Source organism: Erigeron canadensis, chromosome 7 (assembly GCF_010389155.1).
Source record: "Erigeron canadensis isolate Cc75 chromosome 7, C_canadensis_v1, whole genome shotgun sequence".
NCBI lineage: Eukaryota > Viridiplantae > Streptophyta > Magnoliopsida > Asterales > Asteraceae > Erigeron > Erigeron canadensis.
Genome location: NC_057767.1, coordinates 27,716,149 through 27,743,752, shown reverse-complemented (window position 1 = coordinate 27,743,752; position 27,604 = coordinate 27,716,149). Strand labels below are relative to the sequence as shown.

Here is a 27,604-nt window from a genome sequence, read left to right as displayed (position 1 = left end):
TCAAGTTATTTTTCAGTTAAACGTCGAACGTCGCTTCTTCAACATTGACCCGGACGCTAGACCACGGGGTATTCTCGCAAGCCAATGTGGGTGGTGGTCAGGATGTACCTTACTACTTTGACCCGGGTGAGGAGTACGTTTCTCCTCTACCAGGCGCGGCCGCCGAGTCTCCTGAGCGCTACCCCTACATTCACCGCAATGACGGTGACAACACTGTGGACTCGGATTATTCCGAGGCTTAGTTTAAGTGTTAATTAAGTATTTTAGTTTTATTTAAGTAATTTAGTTTTATTTAAGTTGTTTTAGGTTTATTTAAGTGTTTTTTAGTCGTATTTAAGTATGTTTTATTATGTATTGTGGTTTTTAGTTTAATGAAATTATGTTTTATATTTATATGGTTTTAATTATATGTATTAAAATTAAATGAAAAAGAAAATGAAGTTGGGTAATAATTGGGTATGTATTGCCAGTAATTTGGGTAAGAATTGGGTAAAATTGGGTAGCTGTGAGTTGTAGAGTTTTGATTGAAGGATGAATTGGATAAGAATTAGGTAATGAAAAAGTACTCCTTCCTACCTTACTAGTTAAAAAAAAGATTATTTCATATATATTAATGGCTCAAGAACCTACGAAAATCATATCATATCTTTGTATATATACCATACAAACATTATAAACTTCATACACCAAATATTTTCTTACAAGTACTTTCTATTATAATTCAGAGGTTGAGCACCAGTTTTACATTATGGATATTTCAACTTCAAGATATGGAAAAGATATTTAAAAGAATTTCACAAACAAAGTTCCCAATGAAGCAGAATTGAGTCCTGCAGAGGTGGCATGGTTTTATCCCAATTAAATGTCGTACTTTCGGGCGGTTTAGTCGAGAGTTTCTCCTCCTATTATGTATTGAGGGTGAGTAGGCTCTCTAATGCGTACCAAATTAAAACAATGTAAGCTAGATCCTCTATTACAAGCAAATAATCCAAACCTTTTAAGAAAAAATTTTTCTTGTAAAACATAATTTTTAATAACAAAATACACCCAGCCATCAAATCAAATGATTATTCTTAAAAAGAATATCCTCCCTAAACCTTATTTTAAGTTGACATAACTCCACCAAAATGTATATCTATACCACATATCAAACAACCACAATTGTTGAAATATAGACACTATAATATACTTTAGCCATAGAGTACACAACTACGCACACCCATCATTTGTGTAGAATTGATACTCCTAAAGAGGAAAAGAAAACAGAGAGTAAGAGGAAAAATGGTTTGTTTTCAACAGAAAACAGTCACCATAAAAGGACTATTGTAAAGCTTCTCAGTTTCTCACAACTTCCAACAAAAACCTCCCTTATTTTCCATTTATTTTTCTTTCTAATTTACAACATCTTATGCACAAATTACAACTCACAAGCTGTCATTGGCCCATCTTTGTCAGTTCATTGCTACACCCTAAACCACCAGCAAAAACACCAGTCTTTCTTCCCTGTCAAAAAGTTAATCATTTGCTGAGACCCCAACAGTCTTGTCAATAACCAGTATAGTAATAGTACTTGTTATTTTGTTGTTGTGTGGCTTGTATTCAATATTTCAATAATATACATACATATATCTATATATATACGCACAAAGTTTGAAACTTTATTTAACAAATAGTACTTTAAATTAGGACCCACAAAAAAATATGATTGAACTTGATAAAAACTAACAAAAAAACATAAAAAAAAACTAACCAACAACCAACCATGGAAATAGGTGGCTCTAGTTCTTCTAGTGAATCAAATCTTTTGAAAATTGGTTTGAAATTTGGTAAAAAAACTTACTTTGAAGATGTTGAGATAAAAATGGAAAGTGGGTTGGGTCCAGTTATTGGTGATGGTGGTGGTGTTGGGCCAATCAAGAAAGGAAGGACTAGTGGTGGTGGTGGTGGTGGCAGAGTGGTGGTTGTTGGTCAAGAACCACCTAGGTGTCAAGTTGAAGGATGTAACTTGGATCTAAGTGATGCCAAAACTTACTATTCTAGGCATAAAGTGTGTGGTGTTCATTCCAAGACTCCTAAGGTTATTGTTAATGGGATTGAACAGAGGTTTTGTCAACAGTGTAGCAGGTTAGTTTTACTTTTTTTTTTCCTTCCATTTTTGGGTATGTATCTTTATTGGAATAATCTGTATATATATTTATATATTGATTTTATATATGTATATGTTTGTTTTGTGTGGTATGGAATTTGAGATTATGGCATATAAGTATTTTCTGTATGTATATATATGACTATGAAACTATTGTAGTCAGTAAACATATAAACATAAAGGTTATATACCCTTTCCTATATATGTTTATATAAGCATGTATGTAGTCCTTTTACAGTATATCACATGAAATTTGAGATTATTGTACAAGTTCTTTCTATATGCATATTTGTGTATAAAGTTATTGTTGTCACTAAACTTATGAGTATCTGTACATGAGTTATCTTTTGGCAATGAACATGTATTAAGTATTAACCTGATGTTATTGTTGTCACTATTTAGTATATATATATAAATGAAGTTGTGTATTGGCAGTAAACATTTATGAACATGGTCTGTGTACACAGGGTTTGATGTGTTAAAAAAATGAAGAAAGTGTTTTATAGTAAGATTTTGGAAGTCTGTAAGGTACAGGGGAAGTTGTAAATTGTATATTAAGTACATCCTCTGCACTTATTTAGAGACTGGGGTAGAGGGTAGCAGGAAGGGTTGTCTCTTAGATTTTTGTAGCTAATATAGTGCTCAAAAGCTTAATGAAATCATAAACTAATTATGCTTAACCCGCTTTAAATACCTCTTATTCTGTCAAAAGTTTGAAGTTGCAACATGCCAACATTAATGAGGTTAAGTTCATCTTTTTTGCTACCCAAAATAGGCATATAAGAAAAAGCAAGGACAGAAATTAGGATTAGGATTGGCCTTGTTTGGCTTTCTTGAGTAATTGGCCTATCTTAAAATTAACTAAAGTTTGTGAATCTGAGTCACACTTTTTTTGTATTTTTCATTGAACCACCAAAAATGTGTCTATCGACCGTTGACGTAAGTGTCTTAATCTCAAGTGAGTTTTCTAATGTCGTCTAAGAAAATGAGCGAATCGAGAAGAAAAATTAACTGTGATAACATTATATGCTGATTAATATCACCAATCTTTTTAAGTACTATGGTCTATGTAGTCTGGGTTGGTCCTTTTATGAGATGCAGACATTGGATGCAGGGCATGGAAAGTTAGATTTTAAATGGCTCCCTCCATTCCCTAATAAAGTGCAATAATTTCTATGTTAGGTTGTAAAAGATAAAAAGCAGAGTTTTCCTTTTAGGAAACATTCCTTTCCAATGTTTACCTATTTTTCTATTAGCAATCACTAGTAAGTAATGGTTAAAATAATGGTGGTCCATAAGTTTCCTATCATGTGTTGTTAAAATGGTTTTTTTTTCATCATTAACGCGGTCACTATGTCCGAGTTCGACTCATATGTTTTTTTTATTTTTTTTTATTTTTTTAATTTGTTAAATTTTTATTTATAATCAAACTATGTGCCTAGTGAAATTGTCGTGTTGCATTACCATACGTAGTTGATGCTATAAGAGTTTACATTATACGGACGAAGCAATAACTTTTGCAAATCTGGCTGCAGGTTTCATCAGCTACCGGAGTTTGATCAAGGGAAAAGAAGCTGTCGCAGGCGATTGGCTGGGCACAATGAACGTAGGAGGAAGCCAGCATCTGGAACTCTGCTAGCTGCTCGCTATGGAAACCTCTCTTCCTCTATCTTTGGTTGGATTTTCATAACATTAACTTATACTTATTTTTCTGTTTTCTCTATACGTTTGTCATAAACATGCCAGCAACTATTCCTAAAGAAAAGGAATTTTATATCAAATTAACAGAGATGAATAAAAACCTTTAAGGAACTGTTTGGCTTTCGAAATCGACCCTTGCTGGTGTTTTAACTTAAATCATGAAATAATAGAACTGTTAGAAGTTTTGGACCAATGTTTTCCTCTATGGCAAATGTAGTTCATGGTTTCATATTATTCTAAGGTAGAAAACAGACCGTTGACCTCAAAAGTCAAACTCTACAGATTTATGAAATGATTTTGCGAACAAGAACAAAGAATCAAGAAGGAAGTTTTTTTGAGTATTGAGATCATTATCTTCTGCTAATGTTAAACCAAATTTTCTTATCGAAATTTACCTCTAAAGTCTTTGTTTTGTTATTTGAAACTTGTCAGCTGACCTCAAAAGTCAACTGCACCTCTGTTGGCCTGTTGGGATGAGGCTTTGTATTTTCTCATGCTTATCTCTAAAGTTGTGTTTTAATTTCTCATGCTTATCTCTAAAGTTGTGTTTTAAATGTGAAGTGGCAGAAAACAATAGCAATTCTGGGGGGTTCTTGATGGACTTTTCATCATGCTCGAGAGGGAAGGTTAACTGGCCTAACACAAGAGCATCTACTGGAATCACAAAATTTCCACCACTTCCATGGCAGAGCAACTTGGACAACCCACCACCATACATGGGCCCGGATCACGTTCCTCCTGGAGGATGCTTTAATGGAGTTCAAGAGTCCAATTGTGCTCTCTCTCTTCTGTCAAATAACTCATCAGCTTCAAGAAACCAAACCTTGACCCACGACTACTACTTAAACACCAATGTTGGTGCTGGTGCACACCTGGTTCAACCACCAACTGTGACCGTGGTTCAGACTCAAGGTCATTTCTCAAATGGCTGGGGTTATGGCACCAATGAAGCCCATTTGGGTTTGGGTCAAATCCCATACTCTGGTTACTCTGGTGAGACTGGGCTTGGTCATCAGGGTGGAAGGCGATATGACTCATCTGCTGACCAAATTGACTGGTCCCTTTAACTCATCTATGAATGAATGTGTTAGGCCGTGTTTATGTACCATCGTTTCGACTTTTTCATCGTTCAACTGTATTCTGTGTGTTTCTGGTAGGACAAGATCTGGTTGCTGTCTTAGATGCTGTATTGAAGTTGAAACTGATTAACAAGGCCTTAACCTTGTTCTAAATAAGAAGGAACTCTGCCTAGATTTGAACTTTTTTGTTTAGTTCTTATACATTTCATGCTTTTTCGAATTCGATTGTGTGATGGGATGGAGTCGAAGGGTCTGATGTTATCTATGCACGTGAAGTATGGGCGCTAATAGCCCATAACCCGATATTGACGTTTTCGTAAAACCAAATCAAGTAAAAGATCAATCAACTGGTAATCAGGAAATCTGGTCAAAAGTGGTTTCTTTATATATGTTTGAGTGTTCAATATTTATATTGTGTAGCATAAAGAGTATTTCGTTAATGAAGATTAAGTTCACAACTTGACACATTGTTGACTTTCATATAAAAGGATCAAAATGTCGTAATTCTCAGAAGAATGAGTGTCCTCGAAACGGATAATGGGGGTATGTAGTGCTGGTATGTTCAAGCACATCAAGCAAGTAGCGAACATGAGTCAAGATTTTTGGGTATAGGCCTTGCAACTTATAAACAAAGTTATCTTTTAGGTTTTACACACCTATATGGCTATATGTATCTCATAATCGAATTGAGATATTTTAAAGTAGATCTAATTTTATAGGTAAGTTGGATCAACTTTAACCATTGGATTATAGCCAATTGTTATGATTTAAACATCAAATTTTAATACCATTGAATTTAATCCAATGACTAAAGTTGTTTCAACTTTACCTATAAAGTTGAATCAACATTAAAGGATTCTAATCCAAAAGAATCAAGATATTTTGAAAAAAATCAAAATTTATTGATTCCAACAAAAATTCAGTTATTGAGTTAATCTTGCAATCAATGAGATTTAGCTCAATTAGTATGAAAAAATGAAAGAGATTTGAGAAAATAGGTTTTGAGTTCAAATCCGATCCAAAATGGGTTTTACCGAAGTGGGCATTCAGGTGATGGATTTTTTAAGAACTGGTGGCTTTAGTGCACTTTGGTTACCTAGCTTTGTCTATTATTTGCCGGCGTACGGGTACTTTCACTATTGGATTATCTCGGAGTCTAAGGTAGTCAGACATTAATCTTTGTTGGGTGTTAATTTTTTTTTTCAACCTTACAATAAAAACATCATGAGCTTTATACATTTTGTCATTTTTTTTAACCCTATTTATTATATTCCGATCCTTTGTGAATTGTGACCGTTTTGATAAATGAATTGGAATCTACAAAAGTACTCAATACTAATTCCTATCAAGTTCCAGTCCTAATTTTTATTTGCTCATAAACATTTAAAATGTTTTAATTGGTTCAACTTGGAATTTAAGCTTAACCATACATGTATCCTTAATAAGTTATAACCTAACCATGGTTTATACTCGAGTTACTACAACTGTTGTACTGTGTGTAAAAAAACACCCAACGAATCCCCCAAAAATCAAGTAATCTCATAATCGCCGATCTTTCCGCTCTCTTTAAATCCAGTCACTCTCAGGTGACCAATCCAACCTTACTACCTATATATATATATATATATATCTATAATCTCTATCTATATATATATATGTATGTATATCTAGGGTTAATAAATCATTTCTGACCTAGAATAGTGAATTGTGTTTATAGTTAATATCATTAATCATATATTTTAGGTTTTTCATTTTCATTATTTTTAATATAAATATATGAAATGTGATACTGAAGTTGATTGTAATTAAGTTAGCTTTGCACAAATTTGTTGTAAGTTAGTTAAAAACTGTGTATGTCATTTCTAGCGAAATGATCGAATATCGAATTAATGCACTCGTAACCGATAAGAGTGCATCAAATGATCAAAATGTATCTGAGGTTGTCACGTTTTGCTATGTTTTCGATTAATTTTTTGATTACGCTTTACATAAAATTTGGAAAGTTTAAAGCTTGATATCCACAATAGATATTTTGGAAGTCAGATAAGTTGATACGAAATTGAATCTAAGCTAGAAATTGTGTTTTATCCTATTTGATATCGATTTCATCTTTAGTTGATATATGTGATAAACTTATAATTATAATGCAAGTATGCAAGATTAGTAATCCGTTACTCATTTTATGGAAATTGAATGCTTGAAGCTACAGATAGTGGCACTGGTTTTCGGTTTATGTTCGGGCTGTTTTGTGCAAATTTTACTTATATAGGCCCTGTTCTTTTTTTATTTAATAGACTTAATAATTAAGAACTGATTGCATTCAGTCAAATTTCATGTTTCTTTTTTGATTTAATAAACAAAAATAACCGTCAATTACCTATTTTTTACTTAATACATACAGACATTTTTTATACATTCAGCCACTTAATACATTCAACACTTAATGACTGAAAAAAGAAACATTTGTTGAACCTCAAATACTATGTGATCTGAAATTTGTGAGTGTATTTGTCCAGTTAGTAGAAAGCAATGGATACTACAGATCGTAGATACTTGGAAGAAGAAGATTCTTCATTGACGAAAGTTATGAAGGGCTCTGCTTTTGGTTTGGCCACTGGAACCCTTTGGGGTACCATAGTTGCTACTTGGATGGATGTGCCCCGTGTGGAGAGAAATGTTGCTCTTCCCGGTTTGATTAGGACATTGAAAATGATGGGTAACCATGGGTTGACTTTTGCTGCTATTGGTGGGGTTTACATTGGTGTCGAACAATTGACACAGAATTATCGAGCAAAGAGAGACTTTGTTAATGGAGCTGTTGGTGGGTTCGTTGCCGGTGCTACTATTCTTGGTTTTAAAGGTCAGTAATTTTGCTGTTCACTTAATTAAAATTTTTATTTTATCGTAGGGGTATCTAGTGGCCGTTGTTTTATAAGAAATTGTTTTCTTTACCAAGTTGGAAATTGGAATTCCTTATTTGTTGTTGTGTATGTCTATGGCGAATCCACTGCTTGAGGTAATTTGTTCGCTTCAGTTTGTAGAATATATGGGAAATTGGTAGCCTTACGTCAATCTCACTTTTGCTCTGCTTATTTTTGTCAAGTACAATTCACAGAAGATTAAATGGAATCTTTCATACCCCTTGCCTATTTTATTTAGTGTCGTTTAAAAATGAAGCTTATTTGTATATTGATTGCAACATGTAAAAATAATGGGAATTTGGTAGCCTTAAGTAAACCTCGATTATGCCATGCTTATTTTGTGAATTACAGTCCAGTAGGCCACTGAAGATTCAATGGAGTATTTATACCCTTGTATTATTTATAACGACATGCTATATTGAATTGCTGGAATTTGATTGCAACATGTATCTGCATTGCGGAACACTAATGGATCAATTGATCATATCATAGTCACAGGAAACGGGAACGCACCTAAGTTTTTCGTACGGTACACTCCGTACCGAAACGCGGTACAAAATCGTCCCGGACGAAGGCGAAACTCGATCCATAACGTTCAAGGTAGCGATCTCGTGTTTGTCGTTTCATGTGGGTGAATCGTGTACCGCTGCCACCGGGACGCCGTACCGTAAATATAAGAACCGTCGTACCATTGTTTTTTATCGCCGTTGTTGTAGGTTGAGATATGTGTTGACTTTTTCAAACTTTATGTTTTACTCGTAAATATAGATGTCGACCTAACTTTTTTTTTTTTTATATAAAAGATGCCGACCTAACTTGTGAGTCGTGAGTCGCCGGCACTGTGAGAAAGAAAGAAGATAGAATGGAGATGGATGTTATTTCTTATATATAATTAATTAATTAAAAATGTTAGGGGCTACTGTTCCATGATTTAGATGACACGTGATATCCTTTTGTCTTTTGGCAGGTTTTGTCAAAACCAAAAAGGTTGAATGGATTAGTGGATGGCCAAAGTAATTTTATTTATTTTAGTTTAAGTTAAAATGTATTTATGTCTATTATATTCGTAATTTCTATGCTACATTTATATGTTTTATTGTGTTTATGGATTACAGATCCAGTTATGAAAAAATTGTTTATGTATAATTGACATATATTTCAAGGGACCAGTTTATATTCTCGAGCCAGTTTTTGAGATTTTATTATATTTTCGAAACCAGTTTACATAGCTAAGTCTCGAGCCCGTTTACATTCTTGACACATTAGTATAGGTCTAATTAGCCCAAAAAAAATAATTTTCATTCACAAAACCCTATTAGAGTATTCCATTAGTTATATGTTTTGTACCAAATTTACGTACCGAATATGGTACATCGTATCGCGTACCGAGTTGACGTTCCAAATGAACCTACCCACCCTCGTACCGGATTTTAGAGACTTACGAATCGCGTACTAGTTTGCGTTTCCCGTACCGTATCGTACCGCGTTCCATGTGACTATGGATCATATACAAGGAAGCTTCGTTTAAAAAACACTGTCGTTCTATAGAACTATGGTCAATCAAGTTTGCCAATGAACCTGAAAAAGTTGCGCAATTGATCCTATTTTTGATAGATGGAACCCTTTTTATTTATACATATAAAGTGCATGTTATAGTAAGTTGCACTATAAAGGCTTGTTTGCATCGTAACTGATAGAACAAAAACGACTAGTAGATCATAACTAGTAGGGTGTTGTGTAAGAATATATTATGCCATGTATCGTCTACCTTTCGCTAAGTAGTGGTTCTTACTTGTTGCAAAACTTATCAATTCTTCACTTCAAAAATTATGTCTCCGCATAATAACAGCAAGATAACCAGCACATAGTTTTGGGAGTTGGAGATATTGAAAGCATAGTAATTCCTCATTTTTCATTTTAGTCAATTGTGTATTTCATGTTTAAATTCCTTTTCACTACAAGCCAAAAATGTTCTTTGCTTTCCACCACTCAGAGTTTTGGAAGAGTAAAGATGATTAAAGCTGTGGTGGCATAGATGTGGCATTATTTCAGGCTTTTAATGCTTAACTGTTAAGGCACTTCAAAGCTTCTAGACTAGCACTGTAATATCAGAAAGTACAATTAAGGTTGGTGTAAAGTATTGCGCCATTAAATTATCTAACTTTGATCGCTAAACATCACATCCTGACATGGCTTGGAGCAGAATTTAATGCAATCATTTCCATATTTTACCATCGTAGTTATTTTCTGAAGGTCTGCAAACAGGTTGTCATATTGATCTGTATGATTTGCAATTTTAGTTATGTGGACAGTTGATAGAGTTGTTTAGCAGTTTGATATTGTGTTAATTGTTGTGATAGCCGGATCACTTTTAATATTTTTGTTAGTTTCGGAAAGGAACTGGTCCATGGTAGTGAGGCCAAAGTCTGTCTTATTGGGCCATTGAAATCGAAAAGTGGTTTGTTCTTGGGTCAATTAGTTTTAGTTTAGCCAATGGGGTTGGTGGCTCATTGGTAAGGTATTTGACCTTGGGAGAATCAACCTTGGTTCGAGTCCCCGCTTTCCAGTTTCCACATTTGTGGGGTTGGATTATCGTCGTGTTTTTCGGAAGTCTTAGGTTGCATCTTAGGCATTCGCGTAGTTTAGGGGGAGTAGGTTAGATTGCCCTTCAAAAAAAGAAGAAGCTTTAGTTTAGATTAATACTCGAGTCCATAAAACACATCAGAATTCGGAACTAAAGTACTGCACAGAGGAAAATAAAATAAATAGTGAGTTTTTTATGGCACTCATCTGGCCACAATTATAGCTATTTATGTTCCATCTGTCCTTTTTAATAATTGTGCTCATGGACTTGATGCTAATTGAATGTAATTATTCATTAGATTCAAATGTTGAAGCACAACACTTGCTGCTCATGTCAATAAGACAAGCCTTGTAAAGCATATACTCTGGTTGTCCATTAATATGCTGACCCGGGTTTATAGCCTATATTGATTCTAAATCAAACAAGAAAAAATAAATATATAGCGAAATAGCTTCGTTAGGGCCTTTTCTGGCCACAATTATGCCCCTTCTCTTTATCTATGCTGTGCTTATTCTTTCATCTCCCCCTTTCGTTATTATGTTTATGGGATTGGGCTTAACTGGATGTCAATAGATTAAAAGGTTAAAGTGTATGCTTACTTAAAGTTTAGAACCATTGCTCTTCACGTCAATTAGTTTCATGCCTAGCGACACTTCTTGGACCAACTTCAACATCAATTTTATGGCTCCAATCTCCATAGTGACAGGTCCTGGTGCTATGCTGTTGGACGCCTGGGGCTATGGCCTGCATTATGGGGCTGATTTTATGGTGGTAACGTCAAGTGAATTAACCTGCTATTCTGCTAACAGCTAGTTTTTTTATAGAGAAAATTAATATTATGAAACTGAACCATTAAAGGTGAAAAGTGGATTAAGTGTTATATTAGTGCTATGCTGACATGGCAGTTATTTCTGGTTAAGGGGCTAACCATTGGAGATGGTCTTAGCAGTGGTATGTTGACTTGTTCCAAAACAGATGTGCATATACTGTAAGATTGTGGATTTTAATGCTGCCTCAGTTCTAGAGTCTTTATTAATTCATAGTTGAACAGGCAAACTTCTCGAGAAAGTTAAACGGGAAGGAGGAAGGATATCAGTTTAGAGGATTATACTTGACCTTGACCTGAAAATCTTTAGTACCAAATCTGGTGAAATGACACCTTATTCATTGCTGCTGTATGTATCTCTAGTTCGTTGAAATTCTCATCCAAGTACTTGTTCATAGTGTCGTGATGGTTGCACATAGCTTGTGCTACAAATTTTACATGGTTACCGTGATTTATTTTAGGCTTAAATTATAGTGAAATATACTCAATTTGACTGCTTTATTGGTTACAACTGATGTGGATTGATTTGGGGTGTCATATTGTAGTGGATGCATATACTTCATAAGAGTATTCATATGCTACAAACTTACTTCTGTAAGTGATGAATTGTGCATATTCTAGTCGGGACTCAGTAAGCCATGTCTTTTATACTTATTTCTTTCTCTTTAGAGTTGTGTATAGATATACTATAACATGACTGATTATGTCAGAGGCGTTGTGCTGTTTACCGTCACATGGTCGGATGGTGCAAGATTTACCTTTTTAGTGATTATTGTTTTATTATCCATATATCAGGATCTTCAAAAAAAGGTTTCTTCTAGAATGTGATTGAGACTTGACGAGTTGTAGGGTTGGATAATAGTTAAAAGATCACATGGTTAATTTGTTACCTTTTTTGTGGTGCTTGTTAATGTATTAATGACATGCCATTTGTTTTGTAGGTAAGAGTATTTCAACAGCTATCTCTGCTGGAGCGGCACTTGCAGCTACATCTGCAGCAATTGATGTTGGTGGGCAAACCACAAGAGTGGATACGGGTAAGGAGTACTACCCTTATACTACCAAGAAAAGGGTTGATGCCAATTGAGTTCCCTCTTCACATATGGCTGTTATGGAGACTTGATCAACCTTTCCAATATTCTATTTGCCGTATGTTCTGTTTTGGAGATGTAAACGCACTCTGCTTTCGATAGTGCAGATTACAAAGTCCAACAGTTTGCTGAAATAAATTACAGCAGGTTTCTTGGGTTGATAACAACTTGTCATTTTGTATGCATGTGTGAACTACCAAAAGGATCATTAAGATATTTATCGTTGAATGATTTCTTGAAAACTGATCAAGTGTTTAGCAATAACCTTTGCAAGATTCATAGTGAGCTACAAAAATGTATGTAGTCATGTTGATTATTCTCGAAACTCAAGCTTTCGTTACAAGCATGAGAAACCTGTCAAATAAAGAATTATTATTCTTAAAAAGTTGCAAATTCTAAAGTTGTAATCATCTAATTGTGCTATCTTTGCATAAATCAATATAAAACTACTAGTATCATTTATCCATATTTGTTTGATAAAAAAACTGTTTCCTAAGAAAACTGAAAAAAACAATATCTATTAGGATTTGGAAAACCCAATCCAATACATATTAAAGAATACCACGTGTCAAAAACCCATTGAATGTCCTGAATTTCTGGGGCCATTCATGGCTTTACATGAAGCAATCACTCTCTTTAACAAAATATCCACATTTACTCATTAATAATGGCGGGGATCAGCTCTTGTTGCTCTTCCGCACTCTCTTCTCGAAGGTAAAGTTTTTATTTTTCTCAAATATCTATTTCTCTTCAAATTCCCAGAAAACCTATCTTCTACATAATTTTACCATTTTGTCGAGTATTTGCTTATGTGACAATCATATGTCGGTCCTGCAAAACCATAACATTTGAACTTCATTTTGTGCACTTAGTTCTTTTTTTTTGTGTGTGTGTGTGTGTGTTAAACTCAATATAAACGATGGAAAGGATGACAGGTTTGATAGTTTGATACATTTTTGTGGACTTACCCCTTCTTCTTTATTGGTTAAATTTCTCAAAAAGCTCCCATTTTGTGTGTTTGATGGTTTATGTCAATAAATTAGAACAACATATTTTCTGTTTTGTTCATTTTTAGTTAATGTACTTATAACTAAGTGGACTGGATGAGTCACGAGTACAAAAACAGAAGTTTACTGAAAGTATGTAGCTATCTTTGACATTATCTCATTTCAGAACTATAGACTTGCTAAGTTGCTATGATTACCTTTTATTTCTATGTGGAAAATGTTGCATAAAATTCATGTTGTTTCACTTTTTAAGTCAACTGTCATGTTTGCTCTTCTTAATTTTAATACTGCTATTTTATATTGTTGTGACAATGTAGAAGGCTTAGTAAGTTAAATTAACATAACATTACAGGAAATCTACATAATATTTAGTGTCAAGTTTATCAAATCATCAAAATGTGACTTTGGGAAGTCATAGGTTTGACTTTTGTGTTAAAATGATTTTGTCAAAGTATCTTATGATTTGCAATATGTTTTCAGCAATTTGGGTACATTTTCATTAAGGTTTAATAATACTCGTCGCGATGGAACGCCAAGAATTTTGCGTACGAGTTTAAGAGTTAATGCAGAAATTGAATATGTCAATGCTGAAGAGGCAAAGCGACTTGTAGCAGAAGAAGGGTACTCGATTGTGGATGTTAGAGATCGAACTCAATATGAAAGAGCACACATTAAATCATGTAAACATGTTCCTCTTTTTATCGAAAATACAGACAATGATCCAGGTATCACAACTAATATAAGTCGTTTAAATTCGTCTCATTGTCGAGATCTTTTGATTCCACATATCTACATCTGGAACATAATAGGAGAAATTTTCCTAGTTTCCAATTTATAATGTTGCCAACTTATATTGTTACATCCTTAAAAGCATTTTCCTTTGTTCCATCCTTGACCCTGATGCACCAACAAGATTCATATGATCTCTACGGGTTTCGCTTATTTTGGGGTTTTCTTGATTATTTTAAATATTTGTTTTTTGCAGGAACAATAGTCAAGAGACAACTGCATAACAACTTTTCGGGTTTATTTTATGGATTGCCATTTACTAAGCCCAATACAGAATTCGTGCAGACAGTGAAGAACCAGTTCTCGCCTGATAGTAAAATTCTAGTAGTTTGCCAGGAAGGACTAAGGTATATACAATTAAACTTTGTTCGAGTACTTGATAATTGCATGTTCATAGAAACTAGCTAATAAAAGTCAAACCTTCAATATGCCTTCAATAAAGTATCTTTGCTTTGTTATCTTTAGTTTTTTTGTGTTTGATTATTTAAGATATGGTCTGTTTGTTATGGTTTAAGATCTGCCGGTGCTGCAAACAAGTTAGAGGCAGCTGGATTTCAGAATATAGCATGTATAACATCAGGACTCCAATCTGTAAAACCAGGTCTGTTTTCAATGATTCCAATCTGAAAACATTCATAGTGTAAATATACCAAGAATACTACTTTGTTATCATATGCAACTGCTAACAATCTTTTTTTATGATATTGCATACCCTCCATAAAATTTTCGTATCAATATGGATTATAAATTGTAGTGCATTAGTCGACCCTCTTAAGAGTTGAAACGAAGAAAGACTTTGTTTTATTTGTTGAAATTGATCATAAGATAGGTTTTGATGTGGATTTCAGGATGGTTTGATGTTGAGGGTTCTACTGAGTTACAAGACGCAGGTAAGGCTGGTTTGGTACAAGTGCAAGGCAAGATCTCAGCTGTTCTTGGAACCGTACTCATTTGTAAGTTTTATTTTTTGCTCGCTTGTATTTTTGACGTGTGTAACCATGAATCTGTAGCACTTTTTTTTTTTTTTTTTTTTAATCTTATGGTGTATAATTTTTGTGACAATCGCAGGTGCGTATCTTTTCATAACTTTCTTTCCAGATCAAGCAGAGAAGATCATTGCACTTGTTCCTTCGAGTTAGCAATTGCAGAGTGAGATAAAAAGTTTTGCACTCATGTTATTTGTCTGAATGATGATTTGAGTCAAGTAAGATTCTTGAAAACATAGATCATATGTGATGATAGATTTGCAGATTTAGTTATGACTGATCATTTATTCAACATGTGCAGTTAATAAAATTTCTTGGTTATTGATCCGACTAATGTTTTAAAACCGTATTCCTTGATTTATACTTTCATAACCTGTAATAAACATCGATGACTTTTTGATCGTATATAACTTCTTTATTTATTTGCGAAATAATAAAGTTACAGCCTAAATACCAACTGTAAAAAGTAATTTGCTTGACTGCTGACATGTTCAAGTGTGCAACTCTACGAAGTATCAACTCAATAATAACAGATATCAAAACTAGAGGGTGTTTGGAATTGGGCAAAAATTTTCATTAAATAAAGGTGAAGAGTAGGATTGTAATTTGTAAACGAATAACACGTTCAGTATATGGAATTGTTTGGCGAGAAGTTTGTTTGTTTTATTTATAGGATAATGACCTGTGGATGTAGTGAACTCTGACAAAATGTATATGTTATGTATTGATCTAATCAGGGGTCTATGTTATATTGTTATGTAATGAACTTACCAAAACTGTCTAAGTGATGCATGTTACCCGGTAATCTACAGGTAGCCGGTTACCATCCATTTTTTTAAGGAATAATGACCTGTGGATGTAGTGAACTATGAAAAAATATCTATTTTATGTATTGATCTAATCAGGGGTCTATGTTATGCAACGAACTTACCAAAACTGTCTAAGGGGTGCATGTTACAGGCTAAAGCCGGTCATCAATTATTTTCCCTTTCTATTTTTTAATCTTAATAATTAATTTATTTATTTAACATATATAAATAAATATAAGTTGTGGAAACATATATGTATATAAGTTCTGTAATTATATAAAAACTGTAAATACCTTCATATCTTTTGGCCGCCACCTACCTCCACATTTTTCCGATCAACCCTAACACAATCATATACCAAAAAATCAAAGATCTCAAATATTAAAATCGCATTTGAAGATTGCAATCCCTTATAAGGCCAAGAACCTGAAACCAATCATTACATATATTCTCAAACATATACACATTGACACACACAAATCTAAGGGTACATAACTTAGAATTGAAATGAGAAAGAATAACTAACTGCTAGATTTTAGTTAAAGCAACAAAACAACAAACTTAGAAGAACGCATTACAAGCCTAAAGCTGAAAAGATCAAATCCCCTTGACCTCAGAATTCATCATTTCTCTTTTCGGGATATTAATAAATAACTAAATGGAAACAAGAAAATACCAATTCTCAAATACTCGGGAGGAGTTGGAAACAATAAATAACATGCATCACTTAGACAGTTTTGGTAAGTTCATTACTAACATAGACCCCCGATTAAATTAATACATAACATAAACATTTTGTCATAATTCACTACATTCACAGGTCATTATCCCAAGTTTAAAAAAATGGATGGTAGCCGGCTACTTGTAGATTACCTGGTAACATGCATCACTTAGACAGTTTTGGTAAGTTCGTTACATAACATAGACCCCCGATTAGATCAATACATAACATAGACATTTTGTCATAGTTCACTACATCCACAGGTCATTATCCCTTTATTTATTTAACAAAACATTGTTCAGTTTAGAGCACATTTGGCACTGGTTATTCAGTTGGTGATGGTTTGACGAAGAGGGGAAAAGTTATGTGGGGTCGTTTGATCGTTAAACGATTAAAAAGGTTATTTTTTAATGGTAATATTACCTTTTTGAGAAATTATTTATTATTTAAATAAATATCTGGAGAGAAAAACATGCATATATTGAAAAGTGATATAATATTTTAAAAACACCATTTATAATTAGAGGTCGGGGATTATAAAACAAGTATTAAAGTAAAATAAATACGACAAGATCTTGACTCTTGGATCATAGTTAAATTGATGCACGAAGATTCACGAAACAATTGATGCGATGCACGGTGATTTTCAATGAACAGAAACATATTGTATATGTTTGAGAATATCTGTTAAAACAAGTATTAAAGTAATCCATATAGTGTTATGTACAACTGTAATATGCATATAGTGTTGTGTATGGCTAAAAGGTGTTGTGTAGGGATCATTTCCCTTATTAATATAGATCAGTCTAGTCTAATTTGTATTAAAAAAGTAGTTTCATATTGTTTTGTATATATGTTACAAGGTACATAAGGCCCGAGTATATACCAATACAATACGATGGTCTATGTCGATCGGCACATTGAGTTGAAAGACGACCTTGTTGAACCGGTTACTAATGAGTTCATTGTCAACGGGGGAGAAGTAACTAATGTTTTCATTGACGGCATTGAGGTACCATTATTTAAATTTACTATAGTTAGACCCACTTTTTTGGAACGAACGCTTTTACGGTTGATTTTGCCAAATTATAATGGCAGATTCGTATAGATGTCACACTAATAACTTGGGAAGTGGTCGTCGTAGGATGGGATTTGATGTATTCAGTTCATACCTGATGCTGTCAAAAGCTACGGGATCATGGTGGAGAAGTCAACGAAAATGTTAGAGATGGATGAGGCATTGCATGACTCATATGTCGCGAAAGAAACCGGAAAAGTAGTTTTAACCATTGATAACAGAGCTTCTCAAAAGAAGAAGTTTGGCGCTTGTCGATATCTTGTCCAGAAAAAAGTGAAGTACGATGATGATGATGAATCATACGAGCAGGCAGATTGCTCCGGGGAGGATGTCAAAATATGCTCCATCCAAATTTTTTAAGACGAGCAACAATCTACTTAAATCCAACATCGCAAGATATTGAAGACTTTCATTGTTGTTCTATATAGGATTTGTTTTTTCGTTTTCTTCATTAACGCTGGGTTATTCTATATAATAGGTAGGTCATGTTTAATTATTACACTATATACAAAAATAGACTATAGAGATTGGTTAAATGGGCTATAAAGACCGGTTAAACAACCAATCTCTATGACTACCGGTCTCTATACTAGTATAAACTTAAATTCCAAAGCATAGAATTTCTTTTTTTTGGTAAAATATATTATGTTAATTGGTGTATATATATATATGTCAATGTGGTCAGTAACCCGTTGGTAAGATGTTTGAACGTTGAAGTTCCCACAAATGTTCAAATCATGGGAGGAAGGGCTGTCTTCTTCGTTGGGGCTCCACATCCATGAAAAATCCATTAAAGTGTTACTTTTAATGATTGGATACAGAAAAAGTATATTGACCATATTACGTATTTCATTGTTGTAAATCACAGCCTAGTATTTTTGACGCTCGTGCGGTCGTCTACTCTCTGCCCAGTATTAGGGCCGGGCGCTTGTCGAAAGGTTATATTACTAAAATTTCTGTTAAGAACAAAAAAAAAAAGGTTTTCAGAGTAGATAGAACAGTTGTTTTTTAAATATTGGAACACATTTCTATGAAAGAGCTGCTAGCTGCAAAAGAGAACAAGCCTGTTAATGCTTCTGATCAGGATGCTTATGCAAACACACCTAAGGCCTCATGTTGATAATAGTTCTTTAATAAATCCAATGTTACAACTTTAAAGGCCTGAACAACTATAGAAACGCTTTAGAGCTTCTTCAAGCTCGGTTCAACTGCTAGCATATGTGTTCCAAAAATCAGAGAAAAGTTGCTGGTGGAAATTGGGAACTTCTATAAAGAGCAATATATATCATATATGCTTATACAATCGATAAAAAGTTCATCAGTTACGCTTAACACCAAGTATAGCAACCACTAACAAATAAAAAGAATCATCAGCAAGAAGAGACAAGACAAGCGCTGAAATGACAAGGGAAACATAGACCAAGAGATGTACAAGGTGTCCATTAGCTAGGTCGAGGACTTAGCTAATTTTGGTATATCAGAGAGAAAGGAGATAACTGCCTTGTTTTATATAGATTAGCAGGCCCATGACAAAAATTTTGGTAGTTTATAAATAACAGAACAAACCAGCATTTAAAATATCTCGTGTGTCATATGCCTCTTTTCATAAAGGCCAAGGCATATCATCGAACCCAATGAGCTTGAGAAAAAGGCTAAGCCTTTAGGTTGTTTTCGATGAGCCTAGTGTCTTTCACAACAATGCATTGACAAGCAAGACACTTGATATGTCATGGTATTGAAACTCATAACTACATGAGTTCCATTTCATATAGACATGGGTAATGGCCATTGCGGATCTAAGATTTCTAGACGACAAACCACATAATATGCTTTCACAAACTAGAATCGGGAAAAAAAGAAACACAAACCTGATGTGCTGCAGCGGCCTATAGTGATGCAGCAGTGACGCGACGCTGAGACGGCCGGATAATCGTGGTGGCCGGTGATGGAGATCGACACCGCCACCTTTAACCTTTTAGCCTCAGAATTCCAGTTATATAGACAACAATCTGAACTGAAAAGTTTATTTGTAAAGGTTAGGTTTTATCACTGCTTTTACAGTTTACTTCATGTACCATGCAACTCTAGAAATCATCTGGGTAAAAGTTAGGAGTTTTTTCTTTTAAATAAATAAATGGTTTAATTTTCAATTCACTTGGCAAAGATAGGTTACTTTCAATTTTGTTAGTAAAAATGAAAGGGGTTACTTTCAAGGCAAAAACATATATCAATCAATGATAATACAACTTCTCAAAAGAAGTTTGGCGCTTGAATAACAACTGTTCTGGCTACTGTGAATTTTTTTTTTTTGGCTTAGAAGTGTAGATTTTCTTAATATAATAACCTTTGGATAAGATACCAAAGGAAAAGATTGTTTACATCAAATAAGACGGACTAATATGCCATAATTAATGGCCAAAAGAAAGAAAAATTGTTACAACTTGAAAAACTTTGATATAGACAGATTGAACTCTTAGTCCGGACAACTATATATACTTGCAACAGGAATAAAAAACTTAGTTCTAGCTACTCGAAAACAAACAATTATTTTCATATAATACAGGAGACTCGTATGATTCATCATGATCGTACTTCACTTTTTTCTGGATAAGGAATCGCCAAGCACCAAACTTCTTCTTTTGAGAAGCTGTGTTATCAATGATTAAAACTAGTTTTCCCGTTTCTTTAGCGACATATGAGCCATGTAATGCCTCATCTATCTCGAGCATTTTCCTTGACTTCTCAACCACGATCCCGTAGCTTTCAACAGCATCAGGTGTGAACTGAACAGAATACGTCAAATCCCATCCAGCAACGACCACGTCCCAAGTTATTGTTGCACCTTCCTATATACAGAACAAGTTACACGAATACATTCGTCACGATTTGTGTATATTATTAGTGTGACATATATATAAAAAAAAAACACAAATTTTAAATAATGGTACCTCAATGCCTTGGATGGGAATATTAGTAACTTCTCCACCATTGACAGTAAACTCAGTAGCCGGTTTGACAAGACCGTCTTTCAACTCATCGGGTCGACATAGACCATTGTATTGTATTGGTATATACTCGGGCTTTATGTACCTTATAATTAACATACAAAAACAATATGAAATTTTTTGATACATATACAACTAATTAAACTGATCTATATTAGTAAAGTAATATGTGTACACGAATTTAAAGTAGGTAGAGGGTAAAAAAGTAGGGAGGTAGTAATTACTTGTAGAGGGTTTCGGCCACATTGGCTTTCTTAGGGCACAAATAATTAGCCTTGCTTGTTTCATCTTTGAACAAGGGGCGTAAATACCATGGCGCATTGAGGATTATCTACAAGTACGCAAATTATTTTTATCCCTAACAATATTAATTATTTTTATCCCTAACAGTATTAATTTATAGAGATTTTACTGTATTTTGAAAAGCATAGTACCTACATAAAAATAACATAATAATGCATATATACAACTAAATACCTCAAAGTCAATGATTCCAGGATAGTTGTTTCTCAAGAGAGGGAAGAGATGCTTGGAATAGAATTTATGCTCTTTATTTGGCAGGCCTCGCACATTATAAACCATAGTAATCGATTTTGTTCCACTAGGTTTAAAATCCAACATCTTAATTCCTCTTTCAAGAACTTGAACTTTCCATCTTAAAAACTTTTCCAACTTTTTGTCATCTCCCAAGAACTTGTTATAAATTTCTTTATTTTCAAAAATTCCATAATTATTTTCCCACCAAATGGGATGACCTTCTTTGTCAACCCCATTCATGTAACTAACCACACCTTCAAATTCTTTGAAACCTAAATCTTGTTCAAGGATTGAGTCGGCTCCAAATTCGTGCCTCCACCAAAGACATTCTCGTAGCATGTTGAAAGCACGGCCGGCATTAAAGTTTCTCGCTCTAAGGAATTTGGAAAAAATGACATCAGATTCCGGGCTTCCGTAGGCAGAGAGTCGGATTCCCCAGATCGATACTTGTTTGTCTCTGAAGGAAACATCGACCTTTTCTTTAAGGCTTTCGAGTGCTTTTGTTTGGTAGGGTTCAAGATTATAAGTCATGTCTTCACCCATTATTATTGATAGATGGATGAATTAATTAACACTTTTGTTAATTGGTAGGGTTCAATTCGATCAAGAAAGCTGCAGGTTAATTTTATCGAATCGGAATATATATCAACAGATGAGACGACGAAAGTAATAAAATGGAGATATGGATTAATTTGCAAGGGATATGCATGATAGATATAATTCAGATAATATAAATAATTGTTGTTAGTGAGAAAACCATAGTCTACTGGAATTGCAAGTAACATAAAATACCAAATACCTTCGATATACTGTAATTATCTTTACATTCATATTTCTAAAAAATACTAATCGATCGAGAAAACCAAATTTTACGAAAATACTACTACTACTTCCTCCGTGTTTACCGATTTCACGAATGGATGTTATGTGTGCTAGTACGTACTTTATATATGTCTATTTAATATATATATATATATATATATATACTATATCTATCTATCTATATCTATATATATATTAAAACAATAAGAATCCTAGCCTTCTAAAGCCTTCTTTCAATTTAAAGCTAATTTTAAATATTGCCACATAGTGGCATCTCCATACATTTTTTACAATATATTTATTTTATAACCTTTATTTATTCTCAAAATAATCTATTTTATTTTATTAAATATAATATGATATATTAATCATAATTATATACACAAGATAAAAAAAATAATATCAAAACTCATATTAAAAAAATAAAATAACGTCCATGCATCTACTAAATTGGCACACATATTTGACAAAAATAATATTATTTATTAAAATATATACAAGTTTAAAGACTATATCAAATTTTAGAAATTATTTGAATATATTATTAGATTATATATGACCAATCAATTTTGTTGTTTCTTTTTTTTTTTTTTTGCCGAAACTTTAACTAAAGTTGGTTGTTATTCTAATCATAAAACAAAGTCTATTATATAATAAAAAGCAAAAACTATAATGATTTTCTCTTATTTATTTTATTGGGTTTTTTTTACTTATTCATATTGTATTTATGTGTATTTCATATGACTAAATTTATGTGTATTTTATATGACTAAATTTTTGTCATGTTTGGTTTTTTACTTTATACATATTATGACGTACATTTGATAAATAGATAACATGCTACATTATTACGCGATTTATGTTTGATTTGTTGTAGTGTTAATCTATAAAGTGAATACATTTTTACGCGATTTATGGATACACAAATGGTGTTGTTGATGATATCAAAATATCTTAGGTTAAATGTTCTTAGAAGGGATGTGTAATCACTATAGTAGGTTAAGTGACTGTGCTATCGACATGTCCGAAAAAACAAAGGGTGACCAGAGTGATACATGAATTAACCATGAACTATAACATAATCAATTTTTACATAATAAACCTATAGAATAGCTATTTACTAATGTATAAAATAATCTTTTTAGCTAGCCGCGCATCGCGCGAGGTAAAATACTTAGTATATATATATAGGTTTTGATCATTTGAAAACTAAAATTTTTGTGAAAACCAGAAAACTGACTAAAACATACCATGATCTTATTTAACACAACATGTTTTTAATATGTTTTTCAAAAAACACATTATGTTAAGTTCACATCACAGTGCGTTTGAACAATTTCTGATTTTCAGCGCTATCAAAAACACACTGTGATTTAAAACTTAACACAACGTATTTTAGATTACACAATTAAAACACATTGGGTTAAACTCAGATCACAATGTGTTTTGACAGTTTTCTAGTTTTCACAAATAATTTAGTTTTTAAATGAACATTTCACACACACACATATATATATATATATATGTCTTTTTTGTTAAAACGTTATAAAAGTACATGTTGTAGAAGAAAGTTTTTTTTCAAAACCTTATATATACTCATTTGTTAACATGTGAATGAATAAAAACGTAAACATATTCATTTACAAGTTCATAAAAGGCTATTTTGAAGGTTTTTAGAAAAAGTTTATAATAGCAAAATTCATTATGGTAAAAAACCACTAGGTTTCGGTACGTTCTAAGTGAAATCACATAATTGAGAAACCAAAAATGGATTAAAAATAAAAAAGAATAAATAAAAAAAAAAATCCAAGTAGTACACCTTCGATTTGCCTATAACACCAAGCACTATAACTGCATCAGATCTGAGCATCCATATATATAAACTACAAAACTATGTATAAATTTATCTATACTAAAAAATTGTGAAGTTTTAAAAATTCATATCACTTTTATATTTAATTTATCACATCATATTTGTTCATATTTTGTCTACACTATATATTGTAGTAAGTGTGGACAAAACTGGTTGATAATTACATATTAAAGTTATTTCATACCTACAATGTTACAATTATTTTGTAACACCCTATTTGTCCATGCTAACTAAAAAAGTAGCGTTGACAAATGAGGTAAAATAATTCTACACACTTTTAAGTGTTAAAAATTTTTTACACACTTTTAGTTATATATATTTTTACTCACATAAAAGTGTAACAAAAATTTTAATTTGTTCACACTAACTAAAAGTGTGAACAAATACAACATTATTTGTAGTGAAACTTTTAGTTTGATATGGTTTACATATAAAAAACATGGCAAACTTTAATGTTTTGTTCAGACCAATTAATAATGTGGATAATTGTAATATTATTTGTTTCGATACCGTGACATATTTGATACAAACTTTCATGGCAATATATAATCTACATAGATCAGAATATAGGATTTTAATCAGAAAGTTATATATATATATATATATATATATATATATCTGAAAAGAATACTAAATTAAAGTTTTCTATATAAAAAGTGATGTCATCAAAATCTTTTTTTATTTATATAATAGATAGATGACTTTTTTCTAAGACTTTATTCTAGATTTGTAGCTTCTCATTGTTGATATACTATATCTATTATTCTTTAAAATGTTTGGACATTTAAGATTCAAAACTACATGCATGATTTTTATTTTGAAATTTACTTGCAACATTGGTCCCTTGCGACTATAAGTTATCTATAAAAAATGCATTTGTCATTTTATAGTGTTATGCATTGTAAACTTCCCATGTTGGCATTGCTCATTTGCTCAAACCTTCAAAGTACTATCAAGGTGTGCATTGTATATATGCCAACATAACTGTTTTGTTATAAATGTTAATACTAATACCTACAAAAACTACCGCAACAATGCGCGGAACTTATCACTAATTAAGACTAAATTTAAGTATGTATAAATCAACTAGACATAAACGAGTGGTGAATTTATGGTTTTAGAATAAAGATTCTTTTAAGTTATTTTCAATTTGAAAAATAAACTTAAAATTATATTAACATTTACTGTATAATATAAGGATTTAAGATTTACCGAACTTTATCATTCAAGTTAGAAAACTTGAAGAAACCTATCTTTAATTTTGTATTTTCGTTTTTTTTTTCTTCTGATAAATAAATGTAACAAAATTAACCCGCTGATTAATACCCTGTGAGGTCTCATATTTGAGTATTACCCAGAAAATATTTAGAAATGACTATAGATATTTAATTTTGACATAGGGTTAGTCGGGTGGTGACTAGTTGACTTTTCTTTTACATTTTTAGGTGAAGATGTTGGACCACTAGAAATTTAAGTCTTTCAAGTAGGGATGTGTGCGGGTCAAAAATCAACCTGACCCCGACTTGACCCATACAAACCCATGACCCACAAATGCATCAAAACGAGAACCGTAACCCAACCCGTTATTGCTTCAGATGGGTCGGTTCAAGTTTTGTTCAAACGGGTCAAAAACGGATCATGAGTTGTCGGGTGAATTATACATTCCAAGAAAAAATAATAATAATTAATTTCCCTGGGAAAAAAAAAATAGGGCGGTGAATACGTTAAGTAATGACGCGTTTTATTGTTAGAGAATTGCTATAGCGACAAACTTTTTACTAACACTATTTTACTAACTTACGTGTATTATGATTTGGCACATCCACGTCATTTAGTATTTCTTAACTATGGTTAATTTTTTAGTCTGTCAGTTTTTTACTTCCTTTTCAATACTCCGTATCATTATAATTAATTAAACTTTTTCCTAATTTCTCTCTCTCAAAAAAACATAAACTCTATCTCATATCTATTCAAATCCCCAAAATCTCCCCAAACATACAAAGAAGATAAAAAAAAAAACTGCAAATTAGGGATGATGGAACCTTGTGAGTTTTGGTATTCATTTTTCTAAGTAACTTTCTTTATGTTTTTACTAACCTTTTTCACTGACATTCTTCATGAGTAGCATTGTACCAAGGTTTTATTGATTGATGGTTCACCAAGTGTTTGTGGAAATTTCACAATTATTCACTTGGTTGATTATGTTTGAGTTTTATGTCTTTAGGATCGATTTTAGGTGGGAGCCATCATTTTGAACAATGTAATTTGGAAATACAATAGTGGATCTTCATGATGAGGTTGAATAAGGTTGTAACATATATGGGTTTTAGGCGTTTAGCATATTAGCAACGGCCACCTCAATGTTTGAGTTTTGTCTGATGCATCTTTATGTTATGTATGTCTATCATATTTTTAAATTTGTTTTCAAATGTTTAGACAAGTGTGTTTAAAGAAAGATCAGTGTTTGTGGAGTTGTAGACAAATGATTAAAATCTTGTGAGAAGTGTAACAAAGGTATCATTGATGTTGAAAAATTTAGTATTTTACTGTATATGTTTCTTACTTTGTTGACGGAAACCTCAATTTGTTTTTGATTACGAGCAAACATATAAATTTAGTTATACTGCAGGTCGATACTTTGTTTTCTAAAATGCTTTTGGTTTCTTTCTTTTGCAAGGTTTTGTTATTCCGACATGACATACTCTAAAGAACTGTCAAGAACGAGAAATATGTGTACAATGGAAGGAATTCGTTACTTCTTCATTTGAAGAATAACCATGTTGGCTGGATGAACTTCGTAATGCACCAGAAAAACATGTACAAAGAGGCCATCTACGCTCATCAAGTGACTCGTTCACATATTTGGAGGCGGTCAATGCTCCTAAACACAAAATATGTTGTAAAAAATGAGCACGAGATGAGAAGTTTGACTTCTGCTCCCTCATGGGGGTCTCATATTCTGTTTTTTTTATATAAAGATGATCGATGTACACCCGTTTACATGGAACTGAATGTTGTAATTAAAGATAATACTCGGCATGGTCGTCGAGGAGGATGGTTGCTAATGCAGGTAGTGTTGAAAATGTAAATGGTTCATAATACCATGTCCATGAAACGATGATCATTCTATGTTTATAATAAGTGTTCAATGGAAGTGGTCCTTTCTACTACTACTCTTTTGTCCCTTTTTTTGGCAGATTCATTGTCCTATTAAGATTCCTTGTGATGTATATATGAGTTAACCATTTGCAATGTTTCCAGTTTCCACCATCCATTCTATACTAACCTTGATAATCCATAAGTTCAAAAAAATGATTAAATTGTATCTAACAAAAAGCCTATCTAACAAATTGCAGGCTTGCAACAACTTTTCTCACAAACTATTAAACATACGATTTAAAGCCTCCAACACTACATTTATAGTCCACACAAAGGTAGCTTTCGTTATCTTCATTGTACCTGCACCAACCCATGAGCCATTCCAACCCATCACAATTAACTATAAACCGATGTAGCCACTAAAACTAAACCAAACCACAACAGTCTAGTTATCTCTTATAAAACCGTATCTGAAATTTTTATGAACGGAAGGTACCAATCCATATAGAAAAATCACACGATGATAAATC

The 27,604-nt window shown here is 32.9% G+C and overlaps 4 protein-coding genes across 4 annotated transcripts; 3 read left to right on the top strand and 1 right to left on the bottom strand.

The window, feature by feature from the left end:
• Positions 1–1,196: 1,196 nt before the first annotated feature.
• On the top strand, positions 1,197–5,108 carry LOC122607230 (squamosa promoter-binding-like protein 9). Its single transcript, XM_043780164.1, has 3 exons — positions 1,197–2,124; positions 3,682–3,821; positions 4,409–5,108. The coding sequence occupies exons 1-3, from the start codon at positions 1,763–1,765 to the stop codon at positions 4,912–4,914; spliced, it is 1,008 nt and encodes a 335-aa protein (XP_043636099.1). The 5' UTR covers positions 1,197–1,762; the 3' UTR covers positions 4,915–5,108.
• Positions 5,109–6,401: 1,293 nt separating this feature from the next.
• LOC122607225 (outer envelope pore protein 16-3, chloroplastic/mitochondrial) lies at positions 6,402–12,609 on the top strand. The gene is made up of 3 exons (XM_043780160.1): positions 6,402–6,512; positions 7,443–7,786; positions 12,199–12,609. The coding sequence occupies exons 2-3, from the start codon at positions 7,456–7,458 to the stop codon at positions 12,342–12,344; spliced, it is 477 nt and encodes a 158-aa protein (XP_043636095.1). The 5' UTR covers positions 6,402–6,512; positions 7,443–7,455; the 3' UTR covers positions 12,345–12,609.
• A 348-nt stretch (positions 12,610–12,957) lies between these two features.
• On the top strand, positions 12,958–15,457 carry LOC122607383 (rhodanese-like domain-containing protein 9, chloroplastic). The gene is made up of 6 exons (XM_043780347.1): positions 12,958–13,062; positions 13,836–14,080; positions 14,341–14,491; positions 14,660–14,745; positions 14,993–15,097; positions 15,213–15,457. Exons 1-6 carry the CDS (start codon positions 13,016–13,018, stop codon positions 15,281–15,283), a joined length of 705 nt encoding a protein of 234 aa, XP_043636282.1. The 5' UTR covers positions 12,958–13,015; the 3' UTR covers positions 15,284–15,457.
• Positions 15,458–20,260: 4,803 nt separating this feature from the next.
• On the bottom strand, positions 20,261–21,823 carry LOC122609210 (patellin-6-like). Its single transcript, XM_043782267.1, has 4 exons — positions 21,221–21,823; positions 20,968–21,074; positions 20,687–20,828; positions 20,261–20,584 (listed from the first exon to the last, which is right to left on the bottom strand). Exons 1-4 carry the CDS (start codon positions 21,821–21,823, stop codon positions 20,261–20,263), a joined length of 1,176 nt encoding a protein of 391 aa, XP_043638202.1.
• Between the last annotated feature and the right edge of the window lie 5,781 nt (positions 21,824–27,604).

Coding starts and splice junctions, on each gene's coding strand:
- LOC122607230 (XM_043780164.1), top strand. CDS start 1,763: ATGGAAATAGGTGGCTCTAGTTCTTCTAGTGAATCAAATCTTTTGAAA. Junction 2,125..3,681: donor TTTTGTCAACAGTGTAGCAG/GTTAGTTTTACT, acceptor ATCTGGCTGCAG/GTTTCATCAGCTACCGGAGT. Junction 3,822..4,408: donor CCTCTCTTCCTCTATCTTTG/GTTGGATTTTCA, acceptor TTAAATGTGAAG/TGGCAGAAAACAATAGCAAT.
- LOC122607225 (XM_043780160.1), top strand. CDS start 7,456: ATGGATACTACAGATCGTAGATACTTGGAAGAAGAAGATTCTTCATTG. Junction 7,787..12,198: donor TACTATTCTTGGTTTTAAAG/GTCAGTAATTTT, acceptor TTTGTTTTGTAG/GTAAGAGTATTTCAACAGCT.
- LOC122607383 (XM_043780347.1), top strand. CDS start 13,016: ATGGCGGGGATCAGCTCTTGTTGCTCTTCCGCACTCTCTTCTCGAAG. Junction 14,492..14,659: donor GTTTGCCAGGAAGGACTAAG/GTATATACAATT, acceptor TTATGGTTTAAG/ATCTGCCGGTGCTGCAAACA. Junction 15,098..15,212: donor TCTTGGAACCGTACTCATTT/GTAAGTTTTATT, acceptor TGACAATCGCAG/GTGCGTATCTTTTCATAACT.
- LOC122609210 (XM_043782267.1), bottom strand. CDS start 21,823: ATGGGTGAAGACATGACTTATAATCTTGAACCCTACCAAACAAAAGCA. Junction 20,829..20,967: donor GTGGCCGAAACCCTCTACAA/GTAATTACTACC, acceptor GTTAATTATAAG/GTACATAAAGCCCGAGTATA. Junction 20,585..20,686: donor TTCCCATCCAAGGCATTGAG/GTACCATTATTT, acceptor TTCTGTATATAG/GAAGGTGCAACAATAACTTG.